The sequence below is a fragment of the Acanthochromis polyacanthus genome, chromosome 8 (genome assembly GCF_021347895.1).
Source record: "Acanthochromis polyacanthus isolate Apoly-LR-REF ecotype Palm Island chromosome 8, KAUST_Apoly_ChrSc, whole genome shotgun sequence".
NCBI classification, from domain to species: domain Eukaryota; kingdom Metazoa; phylum Chordata; class Actinopteri; family Pomacentridae; genus Acanthochromis; species Acanthochromis polyacanthus.
Genome location: NC_067120.1, coordinates 35,189,043 through 35,215,540, shown reverse-complemented (window position 1 = coordinate 35,215,540; position 26,498 = coordinate 35,189,043). Strand labels below are relative to the sequence as shown.

At 42.0% G+C, this 26,498-nt stretch overlaps 1 protein-coding gene across 1 annotated transcript; it reads left to right on the top strand.

Moving 5' to 3' along the window:
• The first annotated feature begins 536 nt into the window (after positions 1-536).
• On the top strand, positions 537-23,211 carry LOC110956874 (probable E3 ubiquitin-protein ligase HERC4). Its single transcript, XM_022202617.2, has 23 exons — positions 537-737; positions 833-950; positions 2,020-2,096; positions 2,881-3,060; positions 3,477-3,568; positions 4,561-4,691; positions 5,654-5,778; positions 14,418-14,494; positions 14,596-14,708; positions 14,793-14,852; positions 16,774-16,879; positions 16,948-17,143; positions 17,346-17,491; positions 17,615-17,722; positions 17,866-17,955; positions 18,812-18,967; positions 19,047-19,187; positions 19,273-19,442; positions 19,850-19,913; positions 20,003-20,073; positions 22,217-22,400; positions 22,635-22,737; positions 22,809-23,211. The coding sequence occupies exons 1-23, from the start codon at positions 542-544 to the stop codon at positions 23,024-23,026; spliced, it is 2,922 nt and encodes a 973-aa protein (XP_022058309.2). The 5' UTR covers positions 537-541; the 3' UTR covers positions 23,027-23,211.
• Positions 23,212-26,498: the final 3,287 nt, after the last annotated feature.

The window sequence follows — 26,498 nt, the reverse complement described above, 5'->3', positions numbered from 1 at the left end:
CCATCTGTTTCAATTGTTCCCAGTCTTTGTGCTAACCTAAGCTAAGCTAAGCTGGCTGTTTCTCTTGTTTCTAGTTTTTAAGCTAAGATAAGCAAGACACTGCCAGTCAGAAAAATAAATATTAAAGATTCATTAATGGCCAATATGTGAACATACATTGTGCAGGTATAACAAGAGAAACCACTCCAATAGTGTTTTATAAAAATACTGCATATTTACCGAATTGCTAATTCATTATTTAGTAAATAACAGGTGTGCACAGAAAAAAATGTGAAAAATATGAGATGGTCAGGAGTGGAGTTTTTTTTTTTTTAATTGGAGGTGGAATGACTCAGATGATTGTAAAGAAGTGAAGGGAAACACTGCCAGTTTCTGTTTCATTTTCCTTTCACCGCAAAGGAAACATTTATCTGACTCACTGGGGTGTGCCAGTAAGTTTTGTTTTCTCAGAGCTGTATGTGAGTTTGCAAAATAAACCAATCAGGTTTCATTTCTGCCTCATAAAAAGCAGCTCTTCCCTTTGCAGAGTCACTTCACCAACATGTTTTCATGGGGAGAGGACCGACATCAGGGCTTCCGCTCAAAGAACGCCTCGACTGGTGACGGAGTTCGGTTTTTGAGCCTCAGCTTTCAGGTGTCTGATCTGTCAGCCGGCCAGAGTGTCGTCGCCTTCATTAAAACCACCGGAGAGGCTTCGGTGATCCGCACAGATGCAGCAGGCAGAGTGGGGAAACAGAGTGAGCATCAGGTTTCTGGTAAAAGCCAGAGGCTTTTTTCTGTTTTCTTTGTTGTTTAGTTGCTCACACCTGCTGCTGTGTTTGTGGCTTTGCAGAGTTTGTTGGCGGGGAGATGAAGGCTGTGGGTTGTGGAGACGATGCCGTGATCACGCTGCTGTCTCAGAGCGGGGAAGTTTTCTGCGTGGACACCATGAAAACTCCTTTTATTCTGAGGTATTATTATCCAGTGTTTAACCCTTGGATGAACCAGTGTTTGGACCCTACGCTCTGTGTGTTTTTGTGCCATTTTTGTTAATTTAGTTGAGGATAATCATTTATATTGTTGTTTGTATTATATTTTTGTGCACACAGGAGTGATTTCATGTTTGAAATATGTTTATTTTTCACTTTATAACAGATTTTGAACATTTTTGCAATTGAAAAAGAAGAATATTACACAGAACAGCAGCAGAAGAATGTCAACATTCATTTTGTTTACATTTTTCCACTCTTTTCCTGTTCTCCAACCCTCCAAGTTTGTGTACTGCATCTCCTTGTGTATGATATTATCAGTGATAAAGAGCTTGGGGTAGTAATACAAACATTACAATTTCTTTAACCCTCCTGTTGTCCTCATTTACAGGAACCAAAAAATATTGTTTCCTTGTCTGAAAAAATTCCAAAAATTTCTGAAAATTTGCAAAACCTTCAGGAAGAAAATTGCAGTAATTCCTTTAAATTTTCCCTTGAAAATTTTGATTTAAAAAATCCCCCAAATTTGGCAAGAATATCCTTGTAAATGTTTTCAAAAAAATAGTAAAAACTTTCCAAAAAAATCCTAAAAATATCTAAAGTGATTACATATATATTAGTAAAACTTCTAATATTTTCTTTAAGAACATTCACAAAAAAATCTTTTTTGAAAGATTTTTTTTAAATTTTCTTAAGAAACATTTTTAACAATTCTTTTTTCCACCAAAAAATGTTCAAAGATTTCCCCAAAATGTTGAAAATGTGGACATCAGAAGTTTCACTGTGAATTGTTATTTTTTTCCACATTTCCACATTTTCAAACTTTAAAACGGGTCAATTTAATAACAAAACAATGTAAATGGAATGAGATCAAAACATGTTTTCTGAGGAATAGCTGGAAAGTGAAAATTTTAAAGTTTTTCATTTCAAAGATATTGCAAGAAAATTACCTCATCAGGTCGTTTATGATCCATTTTTACATCTAAGAGTTAAATATTCGACCTATGTGGCCAAAAACTCTGCTGATCTCTGCTGGTTTGTGCCGTTTCAGACCTCCAGAAGCTTTGAGTAACATCCCAGTAAGTCAGGTGGCCTGTGGGAACCGGCACACAGTCGTCCTGACTAAAGGTACAGCGATTTGTTATTATTAATATATACGAGCTGACAAATTAATCTACAGTCTAAAACAGGCGTATCAAACATGAGTCCCGCGGGCCAAAACTGGCCCTCCAGAGGGTCCAATCTAACCCGCGAGACAAATTTGTAAAGAGTAAAAATTACAGAGAAGACATTAACTGCCAATTTTAAATGTCCTTATGTCATTTTGTGTCTCATTTTTGTAATATTTTTGTCTTGTTCTTGTTGTTTTTCTCTTTTTTTGTCGCACTTTTGATGTTTGTCTCATGATTTAGTCATTTTGTTTGTTGTTTTGTGTTTGATTTTTGTCCTGCTTGTGTTTTTTTACCTTGTTTTTATCATTTTGTGTCTCAATTTTGCAATATCTTGTCTTATTTTTGTTGTTTTTGACTGTTATTTCTGATTTTTGTCATTTTTTGTATTATTTATATAATTTTGTGTCTCAGTTTGGTCATTTTGAGTCCCTTTTTTGTAATATTTGTCTTGTTTTTGTTGTTTTTTGTCTTTTTTTGTCTGATTTTTGACATTTGTCTCATATTTGTGTCATTTTGTGTAACATTTTAGTCAAATTTTTTGTCTCTTTTTTGTTTTGTTACTTGTAGTGTGTGTCCCACAATTGCATTTTATAAACATTTCTGTTAATGCTGATAAAGTTGACCAGGTGGGAAAACAAACTAAATCAGACTCAAAGTCCAATAGTGACTCCAGGTGACGATAAAAGTTAATGTATAATCCATGCAGGTAGGCCTTTTTAACCGGCGTTGTTCCTCTGCAGGTGGTCAGGTGTACACATGGACCAGGGACAGCTCACCTCGACCTGTCCGGACCCTGGCAGCGATGCCTCTGGTCCAGGTGGCTGCAGGGGGGGACCAGAGCTTCGTCCTCTCGGTGTCTGGAGGTGTGTTCGGCTGGGGCAGGAATGACTGTGGACAGCTGGGTCTGGGAGACACCACAGGTTCAGTAAAAACATTTTTTTTATTATTCTGTGTGTTTTCCTCTCTGAGTCTTTCCATATGAACCTAAAAACATCTGGAAAAGATCCCGCCTGACTTCCTCAGAATCAGCTGTCAGTTTATGCACATTAACTTTAGTACATTTAATGAATCAGTGTGAAATTTCACCTTCATATTGTGATTATTTTCAGAGTTACAGACCCCTGAAGTGCACTTAAATAAAAGACAAATTTGAGCTCTGTTAAAAAATCCTGTTTCAAAATAATTTTCTAATATTCTAACAATGTAGCTAATTATTCTTAGTTATTGTGGTTATAAATAATCATGTGTGTCAAATCATGACTGGCATCAAAAGTAAATTAAAAATGACACCTTTCCTTTACTACACGTAAACTTATTTTTTAGTTTTCTCTTGCAGACAGAAACGCACCAACTCCTGTTCGCTTCCTGAACATGAAGAAAACTGTTCACATCTCCTGCGGACAGAAGCACACTGCCGTTCTGACAAAGGTTAGTCAGCCAAATTTAACTCTAAATGCCTCAAACTTTACCACATTAGCTAAAAACCTTTTTAAAATGAGAAAAAAAAGTCACCCAAAAGGGCTCAGAGTGTGTCCCAAATGCTAAAATAGTTTTCCAAAATAAAAATCTTTTTCAAAGCAACTCAAAAATTGTTCAGTCTTACTCATAATTTGCCGAAAATTAGTTTAAAAATGGCCCCAAAACACTCAAAACGTGATCAAATTTTTTTTAAATGACTCGTCCAACTTAAAAATTTCACAAAATTACTTAGAATTTGCCCAAAATTATTTTTTTAAAAATTGCCCAAAAGCACACTCAAAACCTGATCAAACTTTAAGCATCACTTTAAAATCAACATTATCACAGTTTTTTTTAATTGTCCAAAGTGGCCAAAAAACTGGTCAAAATGGGCCAAACAGATGCCACATACTGTACAACCTTTAGTAATAGACAAAAGGTTGCCTTAAATGATTCGTAATCCATTCAAAATGCTTAATAATTTCACAAAATTACTTAATTTGGCCAAAATTTTTAAAAATGTCCGAAAAACACTCAAAACCTGATCAAAAGTAAATGAGACCATCTCATGTTATTAGAAATGTGTCCTGAATGTAGTAAAAATCAGTGACTCAAAAATGGTTCAGAAAACAACTGAATGTATTTTGTAGTTAAAGTCTTGACATCAATAATCTTAAAAAAAAGAAAAACGGAAAAGATATCAGCTGACTTTTGCAAAGTTTTTTTCCTCACTCCTCACTCACAGTTTTCATACTTAACCTTCCTCACAGAGACAGATTGTGTAGCAGGAACAACAAAAACGAAGTGGAAACGGAGAATTAAAACACTGAAAGAAGACATTTATTCGATAAAAAATCCACTGACTCAGGCACATCTTTAGGAACAACTGATTATCTTTTTGTGTGCCAAACTCCCGCCTTTCCCTGCTGGATTCTACAAATTAGTAAATGTCTGGTTTTCAGGACGGCGCCGTGTTTACGTTTGGATCCGGTCGGTTCGGGCAGCTCGGACACAACTCTGTACGAGACGAGCTTCGTCCTCGGCTGGTTGCAGAGCTCTGGGGGGTGAAGGTCTGCAGGATCGCTTGTGGGAGGTACAGTAGCCTACATTTACAGATAAACATCTGGAGTTTCAGCTGCACTGCACGATTGTATAATAGAAATATGCTTTTAAACCAGTTTGTCAAAGTAGTGGTGAAGGCTGAATGTCTGCAGATTTACTTCTTTTCTTTGTCCCATTATCATTTTATACTCAGTATTCAGGGATTTTGATCAATCAAGCAGTTTTTAGCTCTTGTACTTCATCTAATTCAGTGTGTCAACTCAATGCATTTTTGTTTTATGTTCATTTTATTTTATTTATTTGTATTTTATTTTATTGGGGTGACAGCATCCTTGCTGCTTGCTTTTGCCAATATTGTTAAAAAATGAACTGAATTGAAATAAATTAAATAAAATAAAATTTATGTAAACTGTATTGGAAGGGATTGAACCAAACTGAACCAAATTGAATTTAATTGAATTTAATTGAACAGATTTTAAATGAATTTAATTTAACTAAACTGACTCAAATTAAATTAAATTACATTCAATTGTACTGGAATAAACTGAACTGAAACAAACTGAATTAAATTGAATTGCATTGAATTAAAATGAATTAAATTAAAGTAAATTAATTAAATTGTACTACAATGAAGTAAACCAATCAAGTGAACCAGGGTTGACTAAATTTAATTTACTTAAACTGAATGAAATGAAACTGTACTGGAATAAATTTGAACCAAACTGAATTTAATTAAACTGAATTGAAAATTGAAAATGTTCAGATTAAGAAGCTGGAATCAGAGAATCTTGGTAACTAATCTATTAATCAGACATAAAGGAATAATGCTTTTGGCTGATATTCTCAGGTAGCTGAAGGATTCTGTTGACCAAGTTCAGTTCCAACAACAACTGAGGAGACTGAAGCCTTTCTGTTTTCACTGTGGATGCTCTTCTTGTACCGGTCTTTGTTGACATTAAAGTTCTGTTTGTGCTCTGTTGTTTCCTCAACCAGGCATCACACTTTAGTGCTGACAGACTCCAAGAAGGTGTTTTCCTTTGGTTGTGATGAACAAGGGCAGCTGGGACATGGAGAGGAGAGTAATCCGTCTGTGCCGTTGCCAGTCCAGCTGCCACAAGGTAAAAACAGCTGGAAAATAATTCAGCATGGACAAAAATTTATTTACAGAGGAGTGTTAATGATGCATCAGTATTTACCATCTTTAAAGTGACTCACCTAACACTTCAAGAAACAAAAATCAGGGAATGGATACAGGAAAATCTCCAGGTCACTGAATAACCCTTGGAGTCCAGTTAGATCCATCATTAAGAAATGGAAGGAATATAAACTGTGTCACCACAAAAAAGAGACTAGTGAGAGAGGCCACCAAGACACCTATGACTCCCTCTGAAGGAGTTACAAGCTTCAGTGGAATCATAGAAATGGGAGACACTTAAGTGGGAGTGACAGAGACGAAGCCACTGTTGAATAACATTTATATAAATCTGGACTAGAGTTCGCTAGACGTCATGTGACAGACTCTGAAGTCAACTAGAAGAAGGTTCTTTGGCCATTAGGACACCAAAATATAACTTTTTGGCCATCAGGCTAGACGCTGTGTTTGGTTGGCACAAAACACTGCACATCATCATAAACACACCATCTCCACTGTGAAGCATGGTGGAGGCAGCCTCATGACGTGAAGCATGGTGGTGGCAGCATCATGATGTGAAGCATGGTGGAGGCAGCATCATGACGTGAAGCATGGTGGAGGCAGCATCATGACGTGAAGCATGGTGGTGCCATCATCATGATATGAAGCATGGTGGTGGCAGCATCATGACGTGAAGCACGGTGGTGGCAGCATCATGACATGAAGCATGGTGGAGGCAGCATCATGACGTGAAGCATGGTGGTGGCAGCATCATGACATGAAGCAGGGTGGTGGCAGCATCATGACGTGAAGGATGGTGGTGGCAGCATCATGACGTGAAGCATGGTGGTGGCAGCATCATGACGTGAAGCATGGTGGTGGCAGCATCATGATATGAAGCAGGGTGGTGGCAGCATCATGACGTGAAGCATGGTGGTGGCAGCATCACGATGTGAAGCATGGTGGTGGCAGCATCATGACGTGAAGCACGGTGGTGGCAGCATCATGACATGAAGCATGGTGGAGGCAGCATCATGACGTGAAGCATGGTGGTGCCAGCATCATGACGTGAAGCATGGTGGAGGCAGCATCATGACGTGAAGCATGGTGGAGGCAGCATCATGACGTGAAGCACGGTGGTGGCAGCATCATGACGTGAAGGATGGTGGTGGCAGCATCATGACGTGAAGCATGGTGGTGGCAGCATCATGACGTGAAGCATGGTGGTGGCAGCATCATGATATGAAGCATGGTGGTGGCAGCATCATGACGTGAAGCACGGTGGTGGCAGCATCATGACATGAAGCATGGTGGAGGCAGCATCATGACGTGAAGCATGGTGGTGGCAGCATCATGACATGAAGCAGGGTGGTGGCAGCATCATGACGTGAAGGATGGTGGTGGCAGCATCATGACGTGAAGCATGGTGGTGGCAGCATCATGACGTGAAGCATGGTGGTGGCAGCATCATGATATGAAGCAGGGTGGTGGCAGCATCATGACGTGAAGCATGGTGGTGGCAGCATCACGATGTGAAGCATGGTGGTGGCAGCATCATGACGTGAAGCACGGTGGTGGCAGCATCATGACATGAAGCATGGTGGAGGCAGCATCATGACGTGAAGCATGGTGGTGCCAGCATCATGACGTGAAGCATGGTGGAGGCAGCATCATGACGTGAAGCATGGTGGAGGCAGCATCATGACGTGAAGCACGGTGGTGGCAGCATCATGACGTGAAGGATGGTGGTGGCAGCATCATGACGTGAAGCATGGTGGTGGCAGCATCATGACGTGAAGCATGGTGGTGGCAGCATCATGATATGAAGCAGGGTGGTGGCAGCATCATGACGTGAAGCATGGTGGTGGCAGCATCATGACATGAAGCATGGTGGAGGCAGCATCATGACGTGAAGCATGGTGGTGCCAGCATCATGACGTGAAGCATGGTGGAGGCAGCATCATGACGTGAAGCACGGTGGTGGCAGCATCATGACGTGAAGCATGGTGGAGGCAGCATCATGACGTGAAGCACGGTGGTGGCAGCATCATGACGTGAAGGATGGTGGTGGCAGCATCATGACGTGAAGCATGGTGGTGGCAGCATCATGACGTGAAGCATGGTGGTGGCAGCATCATGATATGAAGCAGGGTGGTGGCAGCATCATGACGTGAAGCATGGTGGTGGCAGCATCATGACATGAAGCATGGTGGAGGCAGCATCATGACGTGAAGCATGGTGGTGGCAGCATCATGACGTGAAGCAGGGTGGTGGCAGCATCATGACGTGAAGCATGGTGGTGGCAGCATCATGACGTGAAGCATGGTGGTGGCAGCATCATGATATGAAGCAGGGTGGTGGCAGCATCATGACGTGAAGCATGGTGGTGGCAGCATCACGATGTGAAGCATGGTGGTGGCAGCATCATGACGTGAAGCACGGTGGTGGCAGCATCATGACATGAAGCATGGTGGAGGCAGCATCACGACGTGAAGCATGGTGGTGCCAGCATCATGACGTGAAGCATGGTGGAGGCAGCATCATGACGTGAAGCATGGTGGAGGCAGCATCATGACGTGAAGCACGGTGGTGGCAGCATCATGACGTGAAGGATGGTTTTGGCAGCATCATGACGTGAAGCATGGTGGTGGCAGCATCATGACGTGAAGCATGGTGGTGGCAGCATCATGATATGAAGCAGGGTGGTGGCAGCATCATGACGTGAAGCATGGTGGTGGCAGCATCATGACATGAAGCATGGTGGAGGCAGCATCATGACGTGAAGCATGGTGGTGCCAGCATCATGACGTGAAGCATGGTGGAGGCAGCATCATGACGTGAAGCATGGTGGAGGCAGCATCATGACGTGAAGCACGGTGGTGGCAGCATCATGACGTGAAGGATGGTGGTGGCAGCATCATGACGTGAAGCATGGTGGTGGCAGCATCATGACGTGAAGCATGGTGGTGGCAGCATCATGATATGAAGCAGGGTGGTGGCAGCATCATGACGTGAAGCATGGTGGTGGCAGCATCATGACATGAAGCATGGTGGAGGCAGCATCATGACGTGAAGCATGGTGGTGCCAGCATCATGACGTGAAGCATGGTGGAGGCAGCATCATGACGTGAAGCACGGTGGTGGCAGCATCATGACGTGAAGCATGGTGGAGGCAGCATCATGACGTGAAGCACGGTGGTGGCAGCATCATGACGTGAAGGATGGTGGTGGCAGCATCATGACGTGAAGCATGGTGGTGGCAGCATCATGACGTGAAGCATGGTGGTGGCAGCATCATGATATGAAGCAGGGTGGTGGCAGCATCATGACGTGAAGCATGGTGGTGGCAGCATCATGACATGAAGCATGGTGGAGGCAGCATCATGACGTGAAGCATGGTGGTGGCAGCATCATGACATGAAGCAGGGTGGTGGCAGCATCATGACGTGAAGCATGGTGGTGGCAGCATCATGACGTGAAGCATGGTGGTGGCAGCATCATGACGTGAAGCATGGTGGTGGCAGCATCATGATATGAAGCAGGGTGGTGGCAGCATCATGACGTGAAGCATGGTGGTGGCAGCATCACGATGTGAAGCATGGTGGTGGCAGCATCATGACGTGAAGCACGGTGGTGGCAGCATCATGACATGAAGCATGGTGGAGGCAGCATCACGACGTGAAGCATGGTGGTGCCAGCATCATGACGTGAAGCATGGTGGAGGCAGCATCATGACGTGAAGCATGGTGGAGGCAGCATCATGACGTGAAGCACGGTGGTGGCAGCATCATGACGTGAAGGATGGTGGTGGCAGCATCATGACGTGAAGCATGGTGGTGGCAGCATCATGACGTGAAGCATGGTGGTGGCAGCATCATGATATGAAGCAGGGTGGTGGCAGCATCATGACGTGAAGCATGGTGGTGGCAGCATCATGACATGAAGCATGGTGGAGGCAGCATCATGACGTGAAGCATGGTGGTGCCAGCATCATGACGTGAAGCATGGTGGAGGCAGCATCATGACGTGAAGCACGGTGGTGGCAGCATCATGACGTGAAGGATGGTGGTGGCAGCATCATGACGTGAAGCATGGTGGTGACAGCATCATGACGTGAAGCATGGTGGTGGCAGCATCATGATATGAAGCAGGGTGGTGGCAGCATCATGACGTGAAGCATGGTGGTGGCAGCATCATGATATGAAGCAGGGTGGTGGCAGCATCATGACGTGAAGCATGGTGGTGGCAGCATCACGATGTGAAGCATGGTGGTGGCAGCATCATGACGTGAAGCACGGTGGTGGCAGCATCATGACATGAAGCATGGTGGAGGCAGCATCATGACGTGAAGCATGGTGGTGCCAGCATCATGACGTGAAGCATGGTGGAGGCAGCATCATGACGTGAAGCATGGTGGAGGCAGCATCATGACGTGAAGCACGGTGGTGGCAGCATCATGACGTGAAGCACGGTGGTGGCAGCATCATGACATGAAGCATGGTGGAGGCAGCATCATGACGTGAAGCATGGTGGTGCCAGCATCATGACGTGAAGCATGGTGGAGGCAGCATCATGACGTGAAGCATGGTGGAGGCAGCATCATGACGTGAAGCACGGTGGTGGCAGCATCATGACGTGAAGCACGGTGGTGGCAGCATCATGACGTGAAGCATGGTGGAGGCAGCATCATGACGTGAAGCATGGTGGAGGCAGCATCATGACGTGAAGCACGGTGGTGGCAGCATCATGACGTGAAGGATGGTGGTGGCAGCATCATGACGTGAAGCATGGTGGTGGCAGCATCATGACGTGAAGCATGGTGGTGGCAGCATCATGACGTGAAGCATGGTGGTGGCAGCATCATGACGTGAAGCATGGTGGTGGCAGCATCATGATATGAAGCAGGGTGGTGGCAGCATCATGACGTGAAGCATGGTGGTGGCAGCATCATGACATGAAGCATGGTGGAGGCAGCATCATGACGTGAAGCATGGTGGTGCCAGCATCATGACGTGAAGCATGGTGGAGGCAGCATCATGACGTGAAGCACGGTGGTGGCAGCATCATGACGTGAAGCATGGTGGAGGCAGCATCATGACGTGAAGCACGGTGGTGGCAGCATCATGACGTGAAGGATGGTGGTGGCAGCATCATGACGTGAAGCATGGTGGTGGCAGCATCATGACGTGAAGCATGGTGGTGGCAGCATCATGATATGAAGCAGGGTGGTGGCAGCATCATGACGTGAAGCATGGTGGTGGCAGCATCATGACATGAAGCATGGTGGAGGCAGCATCATGACGTGAAGCATGGTGGTGGCAGCATCATGACGTGAAGCAGGGTGGTGGCAGCATCATGACGTGAAGCATGGTGGTGGCAGCATCATGACGTGAAGCATGGTGGTGGCAGCATCATGACGTGAAGCATGGTGGTGGCAGCATCATGATATGAAGCAGGGTGGTGGCAGCATCATGACGTGAAGCATGGTGGTGGCAGCATCACGATGTGAAGCATGGTGGTGGCAGCATCATGACGTGAAGCACGGTGGTGGCAGCATCATGACATGAAGCATGGTGGAGGCAGCATCACGACGTGAAGCATGGTGGTGCCAGCATCATGACGTGAAGCATGGTGGAGGCAGCATCATGACGTGAAGCATGGTGGAGGCAGCATCATGACGTGAAGCACGGTGGTGGCAGCATCATGACGTGAAGGATGGTTTTGGCAGCATCATGACGTGAAGCATGGTGGTGGCAGCATCATGACGTGAAGCATGGTGGTGGCAGCATCATGATATGAAGCAGGGTGGTGGCAGCATCATGACGTGAAGCATGGTGGTGGCAGCATCATGACATGAAGCATGGTGGAGGCAGCATCATGACGTGAAGCATGGTGGTGCCAGCATCATGACGTGAAGCATGGTGGAGGCAGCATCATGACGTGAAGCATGGTGGAGGCAGCATCATGACGTGAAGCACGGTGGTGGCAGCATCATGACGTGAAGGATGGTGGTGGCAGCATCATGACGTGAAGCATGGTGGTGGCAGCATCATGACGTGAAGCATGGTGGTGGCAGCATCATGATATGAAGCAGGGTGGTGGCAGCATCATGACGTGAAGCATGGTGGTGGCAGCATCATGACATGAAGCATGGTGGAGGCAGCATCATGACGTGAAGCATGGTGGTGCCAGCATCATGACGTGAAGCATGGTGGAGGCAGCATCATGACGTGAAGCACGGTGGTGGCAGCATCATGACGTGAAGCATGGTGGAGGCAGCATCATGACGTGAAGCACGGTGGTGGCAGCATCATGACGTGAAGGATGGTGGTGGCAGCATCATGACGTGAAGCATGGTGGTGGCAGCATCATGACGTGAAGCATGGTGGTGGCAGCATCATGATATGAAGCAGGGTGGTGGCAGCATCATGACGTGAAGCATGGTGGTGGCAGCATCATGACATGAAGCATGGTGGAGGCAGCATCATGACGTGAAGCATGGTGGTGGCAGCATCATGACATGAAGCAGGGTGGTGGCAGCATCATGACGTGAAGCATGGTGGTGGCAGCATCATGACGTGAAGCATGGTGGTGGCAGCATCATGACGTGAAGCATGGTGGTGGCAGCATCATGATATGAAGCAGGGTGGTGGCAGCATCATGACGTGAAGCATGGTGGTGGCAGCATCACGATGTGAAGCATGGTGGTGGCAGCATCATGACGTGAAGCACGGTGGTGGCAGCATCATGACATGAAGCATGGTGGAGGCAGCATCACGACGTGAAGCATGGTGGTGCCAGCATCATGACGTGAAGCATGGTGGAGGCAGCATCATGACGTGAAGCATGGTGGAGGCAGCATCATGACGTGAAGCACGGTGGTGGCAGCATCATGACGTGAAGGATGGTGGTGGCAGCATCATGACGTGAAGCATGGTGGTGGCAGCATCATGACGTGAAGCATGGTGGTGGCAGCATCATGATATGAAGCAGGGTGGTGGCAGCATCATGACGTGAAGCATGGTGGTGGCAGCATCATGACATGAAGCATGGTGGAGGCAGCATCATGACGTGAAGCATGGTGGTGCCAGCATCATGACGTGAAGCATGGTGGAGGCAGCATCATGACGTGAAGCACGGTGGTGGCAGCATCATGACGTGAAGGATGGTGGTGGCAGCATCATGACGTGAAGCATGGTGGTGACAGCATCATGACGTGAAGCATGGTGGTGGCAGCATCATGATATGAAGCAGGGTGGTGGCAGCATCATGACGTGAAGCATGGTGGTGGCAGCATCATGATATGAAGCAGGGTGGTGGCAGCATCATGACGTGAAGCATGGTGGTGGCAGCATCACGATGTGAAGCATGGTGGTGGCAGCATCATGACGTGAAGCACGGTGGTGGCAGCATCATGACATGAAGCATGGTGGAGGCAGCATCATGACGTGAAGCATGGTGGTGCCAGCATCATGACGTGAAGCATGGTGGAGGCAGCATCATGACGTGAAGCATGGTGGAGGCAGCATCATGACGTGAAGCACGGTGGTGGCAGCATCATGACGTGAAGCACGGTGGTGGCAGCATCATGACATGAAGCATGGTGGAGGCAGCATCATGACGTGAAGCATGGTGGTGCCAGCATCATGACGTGAAGCATGGTGGAGGCAGCATCATGACGTGAAGCATGGTGGAGGCAGCATCATGACGTGAAGCACGGTGGTGGCAGCATCATGACGTGAAGCACGGTGGTGGCAGCATCATGACATGAAGCATGGTGGAGGCAGCATCATGGCATGAAGTATGGTGGTGGCAGCATCATGATGTGAAGCATGGTGGTGGCAGTATCATGATGTGAAGCATGGTGGTGGCAGCATCATGATGTGAAGCATGGTGGTGGCAGCATCATGACGTGAAGCACGGTGGTGGCAGCATCACGACGTGAAGCACGGTGGTGGCAGCATCATGACGTGAAGCACGGTGGTGGCAGCATCATGACATGAAGCATGGTGGAGGCAGCATCATGACGTGAAGCATGGTGGTGGCAGCATCATGATGTGAAGCACGGTGGTGGCAGCATCATGACATGAAGCATGGTGGAGGCAGCATCATGACGTGAAGCATGGTGGAGGCAGCATCATGACGTGAAGCATGGTGGTGGCAGCATCATGACGTGAAGCACGGTGGTGGCAGCATCATGACGTGAAGCACGGTGGTGGCAGCATCATGACATGAAGCATGGTGGAGGCAGCATCATGACGTGAAGCAAGGTGGAGGCAGCATCATGACGTGAAGCACGGTGGTGGCAGCATCATGACGTGAAGCACGGTGGTGGCAGCATCATGACATGAAGCATGGTGGAGGCAGCATCATGGCATGAAGTATGGTGGTGGCAGCATCATGATGTGAAGCATGGTGGTGGCAGCATCATGATGTGAAGCATGGTGGTGGCAGCATCATGATGTGAAGCATGGTGGTGGCAGTATCATGATGTTTAATAATCTGAATTTAAAGCCACTTTAGAAGTGTACCACTAGAATAAACAAATATATTCTACTGTTTCTCAGTAAAACCCCATCATACAATACAGCTGACTAAATCATTTTTATCCTGTTGTTCTTCTAGACACCACCAACAGTTTCATAATACAAAACATCTATGCTGGAGGAAACTGTTCATTTGCAACCTGCACACCTCATCAGGTACCAGCAATACCTGCAATGATACTTTTACTGCAGTTATTTTTTCACGTGAAGTCACTTTTTTTTAACTAAAGCCAAACTCTTTCTTGCTTCTTCCACAGGACAAACGTTCAAGCTGCACTGAGAACAATGTGACGCAGTTTGACTCGATTGAGGATATGACTGATAAATGGGCATCTGCATGTGATAATAAGTCCTGGGCGAGGATAAAACAGTCAGTATGATGCAGTTATTCTCTGGTGTTTCATTAATTTGGCTGTGAACAATCAGTGATGTTGAATAAATGAAACCTTCACAGGGAAATTCACAGGATGGTTTCCTCTGCGGCATGTGTGAATGGAAGCTTCCTTGACCGAAGGTAAACAGAGTCATCGTACTGAATTATTACATTTAAATTGACACTTTCACTCTTTTCACTGTACCGTAATTTTTAAAATTAAATTAAATGTTATTTTAAAGATTTTACCTGTTTTGTTAAATTGAACGTAATAACCAGCAAAATCAAAGAAAAAAAAAACAGGCCACATCAAAAATCTGTATTTTTGCAATTAACAGTTCATAGTTTTACAATGTTTGACAGTGAAAGTACAATGTCTTTACTGTAATACAAAGAGAACAATTATAATTATTCTGCTGAACTGAAAGGACACTATGTTATGGACTGAAAGCACAGATATTATTTTTAATTGTTACATTGTGGATAATATCTAGTGAAATCACAGGAAAAAATACATTACGCATTGACAGTATAATTATTTTTAAAAAAATGTCTACATGAAAAATCGCTATTTTAAACTTTACTTTTTTTAAATGACAACTTTTGGTGGATTTAAATCAACAAAATTCATCATTATTTTATTGGCATTTGCTGTGATTTTTTTTTTTACATTTTTCTTACAATACTCCACTGTTTTTAACATACACCGCCCGTCCTAAAAAAAGTTACACACTGTAATATTTCATTGGAGCCTTAGTTTGAATCTGGCATCGTTTCGATAAGCATCTGCAGTGTCACAGCATTTATTTCTGTCCAGAGATGCAATAATTTTCTACCAACATTTTATAATGATGATGGGAGAGTCGGACAAAGTGTTCTCCAGAACATCCCAAAGATTCTTAGTGGGGCTGAGGTCTGGACTTTGTGGAGGTCAATCCATCTCATGCTCCCTGATCCACTCATTCTCAATGTGAGCCCCATGAATCCTGGCATCATCATCTTAGAACACGTCCATGCCACCAGGGAAGAAACACTCCATTGATGTAAAGATCTGGTCATTCAGTATCTTCAGGTAGTCAGCTGACCTCATTCTTTAGTAACATAACGTTGCTGAATCTGACCAACCCCACATCATAACCCTAACCCCCACAGGCTGGTAGACACTAAACATAATGAGTGCATCACTTCATCTGTCTCTCTTCTTACCCTGATGCCCCCATCACTTTGGAACAGGGTAAATCTGGACTCATCAGACCACATGACCTTCTTCCATTGCTCCAGAGTCCAATCTTTATGCTACCTAGTGAACTGAAGCCTGTGTTTCCTCATTAATCTCACTGATCAGTGGTTTTCTCAGAGCTACAGCTGTTTAGCCCCAATCCTTGAGTTCCCTTCACATTGTATGTGTGGAAATGTTCTTAGTTCACTGTTAAACATAGCCGTGAGTTTGTTCCGACCACATTTGTTCCTTGAAGATGATGGTTCTCCACTATCCTTCAGGTTTTAGTAATGCATTGGACAGTTCTAAACCTGATTTTAGTAATTTCAGATATCTCCTTTGCTTGATGCAGGCCAATAATTTGACCCTTCTGAGACAGATTCACATCCTTTCCACGAGCACAGGCTATGTCTTCCAACATGGCTGTTTAACCCTTTGATGCCCAACATGGGTCAAAAGTGACCCATATTCAATTGAAAATAGGTATCTCTTGACCCATGTTGTGCATCAAAGGGTAAAGAAGTGAGAAGCTCCTCACTGCATCAGCTAGGGTTAAAGAAGTTGATGCAGCTGAAACATATTCATCACTGCAGTAATTATTCAATGGAAGAGTCCAGTCTTTATGCCATCAGGGAAGAAAAACTCCTTTGATGGAAAGAGACCATGATCATTCAGTATATTCAGGTAGTCAGCTGACAAACAGGATAAGGCTCCTATTTGCTTAGTTAAATCCAAGTGGTGACTTTTTTTGGACAGGCAGTGTATTTCTTTGGCAGATTTTCGTTGTTTACTTAACAGATTTTCTATTTTACAGTGTATTAATTTGTCATTTTGTCTTCTTAGCCAAGACAAACATTTCCAGACATCGCCGAACTCCTCCGGTTTGGACTCGTCACTCGCACAGCGTGTTTTTGAGAAGCTGGTGAAGTCGGACGCTGTTTTTTCCGAGGTATGAAGCTGAAATGTGGCTGTGTTTGCTTGTTATGAGGTCAGTGGCTGAGTTTCACATCTGAACAGGTCGAAGCTGCTGTTCTGAAGCTGCTTCAGTCTCTGGGCGAGGAACCGGTGGGACTAGAGGGACTCAGGATCTTCCTGATTCTCACCGAGCTTCTACGTGCGATCCAGAAACAAAAAGGACAACAGAACATGAAGCTGGCTGAGGCGATCGCTGCTGCTGTACAACGACTCTCTGCTGAAAGCCTCCAGATTATTGGTACTGTCTGGGATTATTTTTATGGTGTATTACTATTCCTTGGACTTATTCTCATTATAGATCCTTCTGACACTTATCCAATATTGTACGTTCAGAATTCATGACGTGATGAGAAATAACAGTGAAAATTTCAGGCTTTTATCTTAAAAAGTTCCTCAGATATCTGTTCAAACTCAACACTGATTAACCTTGTCGTTCTCAGGAGACTGGTGGTCCTCACTGCAGCCCTCCACTATGATCAGACATGTCCAAGCGTGGAAAAATGTCCTCTCAAGTCTCCTGTACGTCTTCCCTGTTCCTCAGCCATCAGTCCAAAACGTGCTGCGAATCCTCCAGAACATGCACAACGTTAGTATCATGAATCTAAACCAGTAATGCTGTTCACTTTTTATACTTTTCGTAGTTAAAACCTAATTAATATCAAGCTCAGCTAATTTCCAACTCTTAATAAACTACATTTGTTTTTTGAAGGCCAACAAAGACAAGAAGAAAATCCCTGAAGCCACTTTTGGTGCAGAGATTAACCCACAATTTCTGAACGAGGATCTGCAGCTTTGGCGTGCAACGATAGAAAACAAGGTGAAAAAAAAAGTCTTGACAAAGAATGTTTTTTTTATGTGAACACAGTGGTACGGTCGTTCCCTCATGTTCTCTTCTGTTGTGTTCGTCATGTAAAAACACAGAGTTTTGTTGGTAAAACTAAACTGCTTCCTGTTTTTCAGGCTGAGCCTCTTTTCCTCTCCAGTTTCCCGTTTGTGATGGATCTGAAATCAAAGCGAATGGTTTTTGACACCAACGCAGCATGGACTAAGGTAGCTTCAACCTGAACTTTGCCAACTAAACAGTTCAAACAGGTCCTGAACTCTAACAAACTCTGTTTTCACTGCGCATTATTGGGTGTTTGTCGCAAAAAACAACATTTTAACCTATAATTAATATACTACCAATCTATTTTAAACTTGCACTAATTTATATTTTTACATTAATATTGGATTTAATAACCAGCGGAATACAATCACCTTCATCCCCTGTTGCCTTCAGCTTTACTGAACGTTTAGGATAAAATAAGATCCAAGACACTAAGACATAATGTCCCAAAAGTTCATTCTCCCCAGAAAAACTAAGCTCACAGACTGAATATCCAGTATCAGTTTATTCAACAACCAGTATTTCCCGCTTTCACTTTAATCGCAGCTTTCAGTCTTTCAGGTACGGAATGTACGAAGTTCTTGAGTGTAAATACAAATTCCGAACATCTGCTAAACATTTTCCATTCAGCCACAGGCCCTGATGTTATACAGTACCCTTTCTAGAATATTGCTGGTATATTATTGTGCTTTAGCAGTGGTACCTTGAGGCACAATTTGCAGCTCTGAGAGAACTGAAGTGGATATTGCCCCCTAAACCATACAAAGGGCGCTGAATTTACTTGCTCAGAAGATGATGCTTTTTCACGATCATCTGCATAGATACGGTCGTTTTGGCTGTATGGTGTTTAAATAAGTAGAGCGGCATTCATCAGAGAAAAGGGTTTGTGAAGCATGCTGGCTTTTTAAAATTAAATGTACTTATATAAGTTATACCGTATGTATGATTACAAGTAATGGCACACTCAAAGTTTCTTCAGAAATGTTCTATTTATTTATGTCGTTTTGAATTGTGTTACAGTTAAAACACCAGGTACAACGTTATGATCCACTTCTTGGAACTGTTGTCCATCCGAGTTCATACTTTGAACTGAACCTGAAGCGAGCGTCTCTTCTGGAGGGAACCTTCATGCAGCTGAACGCCGCTCAGCACAGCAGCTTTGAGAAGCCACTTGTGGTGAATATTGGACTCTGATCCGATGTTTGAAGTTGAATTTTGAAGCTGCACTCATCTAAAGAGCTGCTCATGTCTACAGGTCTACTTTGATGGAGACATGAAGGTCACTGCTGTCTACAAGAGAGACTTTTTCCACCATCTGTTTCCTGACCTGATGTCGGCTGACTTGGGGATGTTCATGTTGAACGACACTGGAACGCTGGCGTGGTTCTCTTCCAATGTAGCTCACTTCATTCTGGATTTCCTGCAGTAGTGTAACAATGTGCATCTCCAGAGGTTCAGAGTCTTTAATTTTACCATTACAGGTGACGGAGGAGAGCAGGGAAAGGATCTACCTGTTTGGGGTTCTGTGTGGACTGGCGCTGTACAACCAGAGCATCGTTTACTTACCGTTCCCACTGGTTCTGTTCAAGAAGCTGCTGGGTGTGGAGCCGACGCTGCAGGACATGATGGAGTTCAGTCCAGATTATGGACGGTGAGGATGGGTTTCAATTTACTGACACAAGTTTTACAGGAACCTTTTAAAAACACCTTTTAACTGTAATTTGTTGTGGCGTTATTTGACAGGATTTTTCTTGTCTTTTTACATTAGAGATAAAAGCTAAGAAAATCATAGAAAATAATATTAATTTACATGCCAACTCTATAAAAAAAACTAAATTGTGAATAATATTAACATAAATTTTTACATCAGTAGTTTTATTTGAAAGGAAAAAATAACTATATTTTTCAAAAAGAATATTTTCTGGCACCACTGCGAGCAGTTTTTGACTGTGTGATTTTGTGATGTCATTTTTTTCTTTTACAGTGCAGTTAATACCACACAGTAATGAAGTGTGAGATTCATTTTTTCTAATTATGTTTTTTGTTTGTTTTACAAAGGGTTCTGCAGTGCTTTCTGACCTATGAAGACGATGTCCTAGAAGACCTGGAACAGCCATTTTCAGTTGGTGTTCTGTCTCGCAAATTTTTCTTACATTTTTCTTAAAGCATACGCAGTAAAACCACTAATCTCATCTGCTTTATAACTAACAGTTCCACTGGGATGGGACAGCGGTCGACCTGGACCCTGAAAACCCCGCAAAGACAGTGACGGGTCAAAATAAGTAAGAACATTTAAGATGTTTGAAGTGCCTACAAAAAATGTACTCACCCCTCTTTTTCACCTTTAATTGCTTTTCAACGTTGAATCATGACAGCTTTGAAATTTGATTCTTTCTTAGGTTTATTTTAAGTTTTCTGGAAATATGACAAAATCTGCCGGATCAAGAATATAATACAGCAACTTCCCTTGTTAGTTTTGTTGAGGCAGAAAGTTGTTAATCAAATTCTCTTCGTGAATTGACTACAGCTGCTGACTTCTCTGAGCCAATGAAGAATTTGGTATTTGATCCACTCATTAGACGCAGACACAAACATAACAGTAGGGAAGTCTAAGGAGCTCAGCAAAGACCTCAAAAAGTAAGTAATTGACTTTACCAAGTCAGTAAAGTCACTTAAAGCCATTTCAAAGCAACTTTGGATCCTAAAATCATCTGTGTGTAAGTATAAAGTTCATGGTCCAGTTGTGTTCCTGCCACCATCAGGAAGAAAACACAAATGAACGCCTGCTGGTGAGAGACAATTGATCAGGATGGTCAAGAGTCAACCGAGAATCAGCATAAAGTTTATTCACAGTGTTTTATATCAACATGAGCTGAGAGCTCCATGAAGAAGGAAGTTCTTCCTCTAGAAGCAGAAAGCTCCTCTGAAGTTTGTTGCTGATAGACAAACAAAAGACCTTCTGAAGGAACATTCTGTGGGCAGATGGAACAAAAAGTGACCAGAAACATGTTTGGAAGAAAGAAGGTGAAGCCTTTAACCCAAAGAGCACCAAACCTACCATCAAGCATGGTGGTGGCAGTATTATGCTCTGTGGAACTGGAGCTTTACACAAAGCAAACAGAACAATGAAGAAGCAGGATTATCTTCACATTCTACAGGAAAACCTAAAATCATCGGTCAGAAGGTTGGAATTTGGACATAGTTGGGTGTTTCAGTAAGACAACGAACCCAAACACACATCAAAAGTGGAAGAGAGGGTTCAGTCAGGTTAGAATGAAAGTTTTAGACTGGATCCCCCCAAAGTCCTGACTGAAGCCCATCAATGACCTGTACACTGATGAAGAAGTAAGTCAACAAATTTAGTGGAACTACAACAGTTCTGTCCAGAGGAGTCAAAGATACAACCACAAAGTTGATGGAAACCAAACAAACCTAGTAGAGATAAAAATGGACAAAGTACACTTTAACCAAATATTAGCAGTTCTATACACCGATCAGGCATAACACTATGACCATCTGCCTAATATTGTGTTTGTCCCCCTTGTCTGGTTAAAAATGCTCTGTACATTTGGTCCTGGACCAGAGGAGCTCTCAGAGTGCCCTGTGGGGTCTGGACCAGAACACTGGCAGTGGATCCTTTGGGTATTCTGGGTTGTGCAGTGGGGCTTCATCAGAATGGGGTCTTGGAAGTTTGGAGGTCAAATCAACATCTTGTTCGATTGTCAGGTTCCCCAAGATGATCCTGATTGGTTGATGCTTTTGTGATGTGGTGGGGTGTATTTTCCTGTGATGGCAGGCCAGTGACGTTTAGGACTGCTATTTACATGAGGGAGTGTGTTTGTTCTGGGACAATGTTTATTTTAATATGTAAGTCTCATTAACAGAGACACCATAATCCAAGGTATTCCAGCAGAACACCACATAGTACCAATATGATCAATGTTATTCACTTCACCTATCAGTGGTCAGAACGTTGTGGCTGATTCTGAGCAACCCCCACTTCACAACTAAGAGTACCCAAAGGATCCACTGCCAATGTCCTGGTCCAGACCCCATAGGATGCCCTGTAAGGTCCTCTGGCCAATGGTTCAGAGCATTTCTGACCTCATAAATGGGACCCCCACAATATTGGGCAGGTGGTCATGATATTATGCCTGATCGGTGTCTGTATATTTGACACAGCAGATTTAATCATCAGAAAACCTTTAATAAGTCTATAATAGAACCAAATTGAATGATTGTGTTTTTGTGACAAAAACACGTGTTTCATTGATTCCTTCATCTAAAATTAAGAGGTATAGGAATCACTGGAAACTAAAGACTGCAAAAAGACATTAAAAGTGTATTCTCCTTCAGGGGAGTCATAGGTGTCTTGGTGGCCTCTTGGAAACACTTGCTGATTTCAGACTTCTATCTGCTGAACAGGAGGGAGTACGTGGACGCCTGTGTGAATCTCGCCTTCAACACGTCCGTAGACAGTTCCTTTCAGGAGTTCCAGCGAGGCTTCTTCCAGGTGTGTGAGCGACGTCTGGTGCAGCTGTTTCGACCGGAGGAGCTTCAGGGCGTTCTGGTTGGTCGAGACCAGTACGACTGGGCCAAGTTCAAACAGGTACAGTCCACATGTCCTGCTGTTTCTGGAACTGAAAACATTACCCATGTCTATGTGATGTCAGTCACTGGCTTGAATTTCCCTCGGGATTAATAAAGTGTCTCTGTCTGTCTGTCTGTTTGCTGTCTGTCTGTCTGTTTGCCTGTCTGTCTGTCTCTGTCTGTGTCTGTGTCTCTGTCTGTGTCTCTGTCTCTGTCTATCTCTATCTCTATCTCTATCTCTATCTCTATCAAGAACACCTTGTATGAACCGGAGTTCCATCCTCACCACCCGACCATCCAGATGTTCTGGGAGGTTTTTGATGAACTCACTGAAGACCAGAAGAAGGATTTCCTTTGTAAGTGCCATCCCAAATTCTGAGAGCTTATCATTGGTGAGACCTACAAACCACTTTTCCCTCCTCTTCAGGGTTCCTGACTGGGTTCAGGAGGTTTCCTGTTCGGGGCTCGGACCAGAAGAACATGTTGGTCCGAGTGAAGCTGATCCAGGAAGGCTCCGACGACGAGCATCGCCCCGAGTCCCTGACGTGTCACTCTATTCTGGAGCTTCCTTTATACTCCTCCAAGGAGGTGATGCGCGACCGGCTAATATCCGCTCTGATCCCAGACAGAGGATTCTCAGGCTGATGTGGTTCCTGGACTACACTGTGAAAACAAAACAAAAACCTGTGAAAATGTCACAGAAACAGCCAGAAGTAATGTGTTTTAAAAAACCCCAGTGGAATACTGTAGCATTCACAAACAGTGGAAAAAAACCAGCAAATGTCTTTTTTATCTGATATGAATACGGTAAAATAAGTAATTTTCTGATAATTTTACACCAAAAGATCTGATATATATATATATATATATATATATATATATATATATATATATATATATAATAAAAATGCTGGATTTTTGATATGGAAATCATTTACAATTTTGTTTTCTAGTCAGTATCCATCATATTTTTTGTTTTAAGGTATCTGTAATTTAACAGTAAAAAGGGAAAAATCTGAAAAATTCCACTTAAAAGATATTTACTTTAGTATATATCTTTTTTCTTTCACACATTGGCAAATATCTGTAAACAAGTGCTTTTTTGGCTGATTTAAATATAGTAATATTGTGTACTTTTGTAAAAATGCAGATTTTTGATGTGGTCATTATTTACAACTTTCACCTGTTTTTCTTTAAGTCAGTATATAAATTCATGTTTTTTCTAGATGTTATCTGTAATTTAACAGCAAAAAATGAAAAAAATCTGTAAAATGACCAAATATGATTTACCATTTTGAGTCTTTAAAACAGGTAATTTTTCTTTCACATATCAAGAAACACCTGTCAAATAATTCCATTTTTATCTGATTTAAATATAGTAAAACGGTGTAAATTTATACATTGCAAAAGCACAAATTATAGTTTTTAAAAATACAGATTTTTTTATGAGGACATTATGTTCAATTCTGTCCTTTTTGCAGTTAACATATAAAATCATACTTTTTTTCTTTAATTTGACTCAATATTTTCTGCAGTTTATCCAAGAAAATGGGAAAAAAGGAAAAATCTGGAAAATACCACAAAAATTATTTACCATTTTGAGTCTGTAATATATTCTTTCTTTTATACATCGGTGAATATTGATCAAAGAATTACATTCTTGTCTGATTTAAATATAGTAAAAGTGTAATTTCATGGTAATTTTACACATTGCAAAAAGCAAATTGTAGTTTTTAAAAATACCGATTATTGATGTGGACATTATTTGTAATTTTGACCTTTAGCAAAAAAGTCAATATGTAAATTTCTGTATTTATTCCATGATTTTCTCTGATATTATCCAGAATTTAACAAAGCAAAAAATCTGTGTAGTGACAGTGAATTTTAAAGTTAAAAACCTTTCATTTTTCACTAAATCTATGGAACGATATAGAAATGTAGAGAAGTGTGTAGCAGCAGAACTCAGGGCTTTAAGCGTTTATTCTAAGGGACTTTTGTTTACGTCAGAATATAATATACTTTAAGTTAAATGAACATTTAATTTATTCATGTTTATGTGATGAGTTTTCTCAGGTATGAAGTTGGATTCCAGTGTGATAAATGATGTTCAGATCACAATGAAGCATTCAGAAATAATGTTTTCCTGTTTATTAATGGGACTTTACTGCATCTAATGAATCCAACACAACACTCCTGTATGAAGTGGAAACTTCATTATGATTATGGAAGTTTTTTTATTATTATTCTGTTAACTATGTGGTCGTTTGAGTTTCCAGTTTGTGGTTTTGCACTAAATTATTATTAGATGTGATTCTTCTTAAAGAATAATCAGCCTGTATTTATGTAATTTATTGCCAGCGTTATCTCTGACTTTTCTGGTCCTGCTTAAACATATTTATTTTCATTTTTAGTAGTGTGTCATACTGCATTATTTCTCATGTCATTTTGTTTTCTTATCAATATCTGGTACAAGTTTTATCCTTTTTTTTTTTGCTGAATTCCAGAAGGGTGCCAAAATTATGCTGCTCAGGGTAAAAACATACATTTACTACATGTAAGATTTGTTGTTTAAAATGTTTAAACACTAAAAATGTTAGTCTTGTATTTGTCAAATTGTCTTTTCATTGAGGTGCAATGAATTTTATTTACCTGCACGTTTGGTGTTGATGAATCGCTGCTATTTAAAAAAAAGATATTTTTACCTGTTTTAATTAGAGTAAGAAAGAAAGAAAGAAGAAAAAAAGTGTAATTTTATACATCGCAAAATGAAAAAATACAATTTGTCAAAATACAGATTTTTGATGTTTACATTATTTACAATGTTGGCCTGTTTTTTTGTTTTGTTTTGACTGCATTACCTCTGACTTGGAAAATAACATATTTTTGTGCGATTTTACATTTTTTTCTGTAATTTAACAAAACAGGTAAAATCTGTGAAACAAGAAAAGCACTCAGAGAGCACACTGGAAAAAACACCCCTCTAAAAACTAGAAAAAAAAACTTATTTCAAGGAGCTTTTACTTTGAAATGAATGAAAAAAATCTGCCAATAGAACAAGTGAAAAATGGCTTGGTAAGATTTCTTGAAATAAGATATGATGTTTAGAATACTGAGATCTTAAAATTAGCTGAGGAAATTTATTTTAAGCTATAATTAACCAGGATTGTTAAGCTTTAGGTGTCTTCACCCTCGTGTCGTCCTGCGGGTCAAATTGATCCGTTGTAAAGTTTGAAAATGTGAGAAAAAATATATTTTTACAGTGAAACTTCTGATGCCCACATTTTTAACATTTTTGGAAAAATTTTTGGAAAAATTTCGGTGGAAATAAAAATAAATGCTAGGAAAAAAAATTCTTTAAGAACATTCACAAAAAAATCAACCAAAATCCAGTGAAATTTTCTGAATTTTGGTTGATTTTTTTTGTGAATGGTCTTAAAGAAAAAATTATAAGTTTTACTAATATATATGTAATTACTATACTGTAATATTATACTGTATTACTATACTGTAATATTTTTAGGATTTTTTTGAGGATTTTTACTCATTTTTTGAAAATATTTACAAGAATTTCCTTGCCAAATTTGGGAGATTTTTTTTGGATAAAACTTTTAAGGGAAACTTTTAGGAAATTATTGGAATTTTCTTCCTGAAGGTTTTGCAATTTTTCAAACAAGTAAACTATATTTTTGGTACCCATAAATGAAAAAAACAGGAGGGTTAAAGTCACTCAGTGTGATTCTCAGTTTGACCACTAGATGGCATCAGTGTCAAACTCAACACCTCTAATGTTACAAAACAAAAACATTCCTTCTGTAGACAAATCAACCTGTTCCCTCTGATTGATCAGATGAATCTGAACTCAAAGCTGAGGAAAGCAGAAAAGACGACAAGAAATTTCTACACATTTTATGATCTTTATGATCTGTGCAGTCATAACACTTCTCTGTGAGTATTTCTACTCTGTGAAATATTATTTCCACATCCAGAGCAGTTTGGACCATCTGAACTAGGATTTCTGGTATTTGTTTTAATTTTTCCCACTGATATTTCTTCAGTGTGTGCCTCGTCCACTTCTCCCCGCTGTGACACTAATAAATAAGTAAATAAATAAAACAAC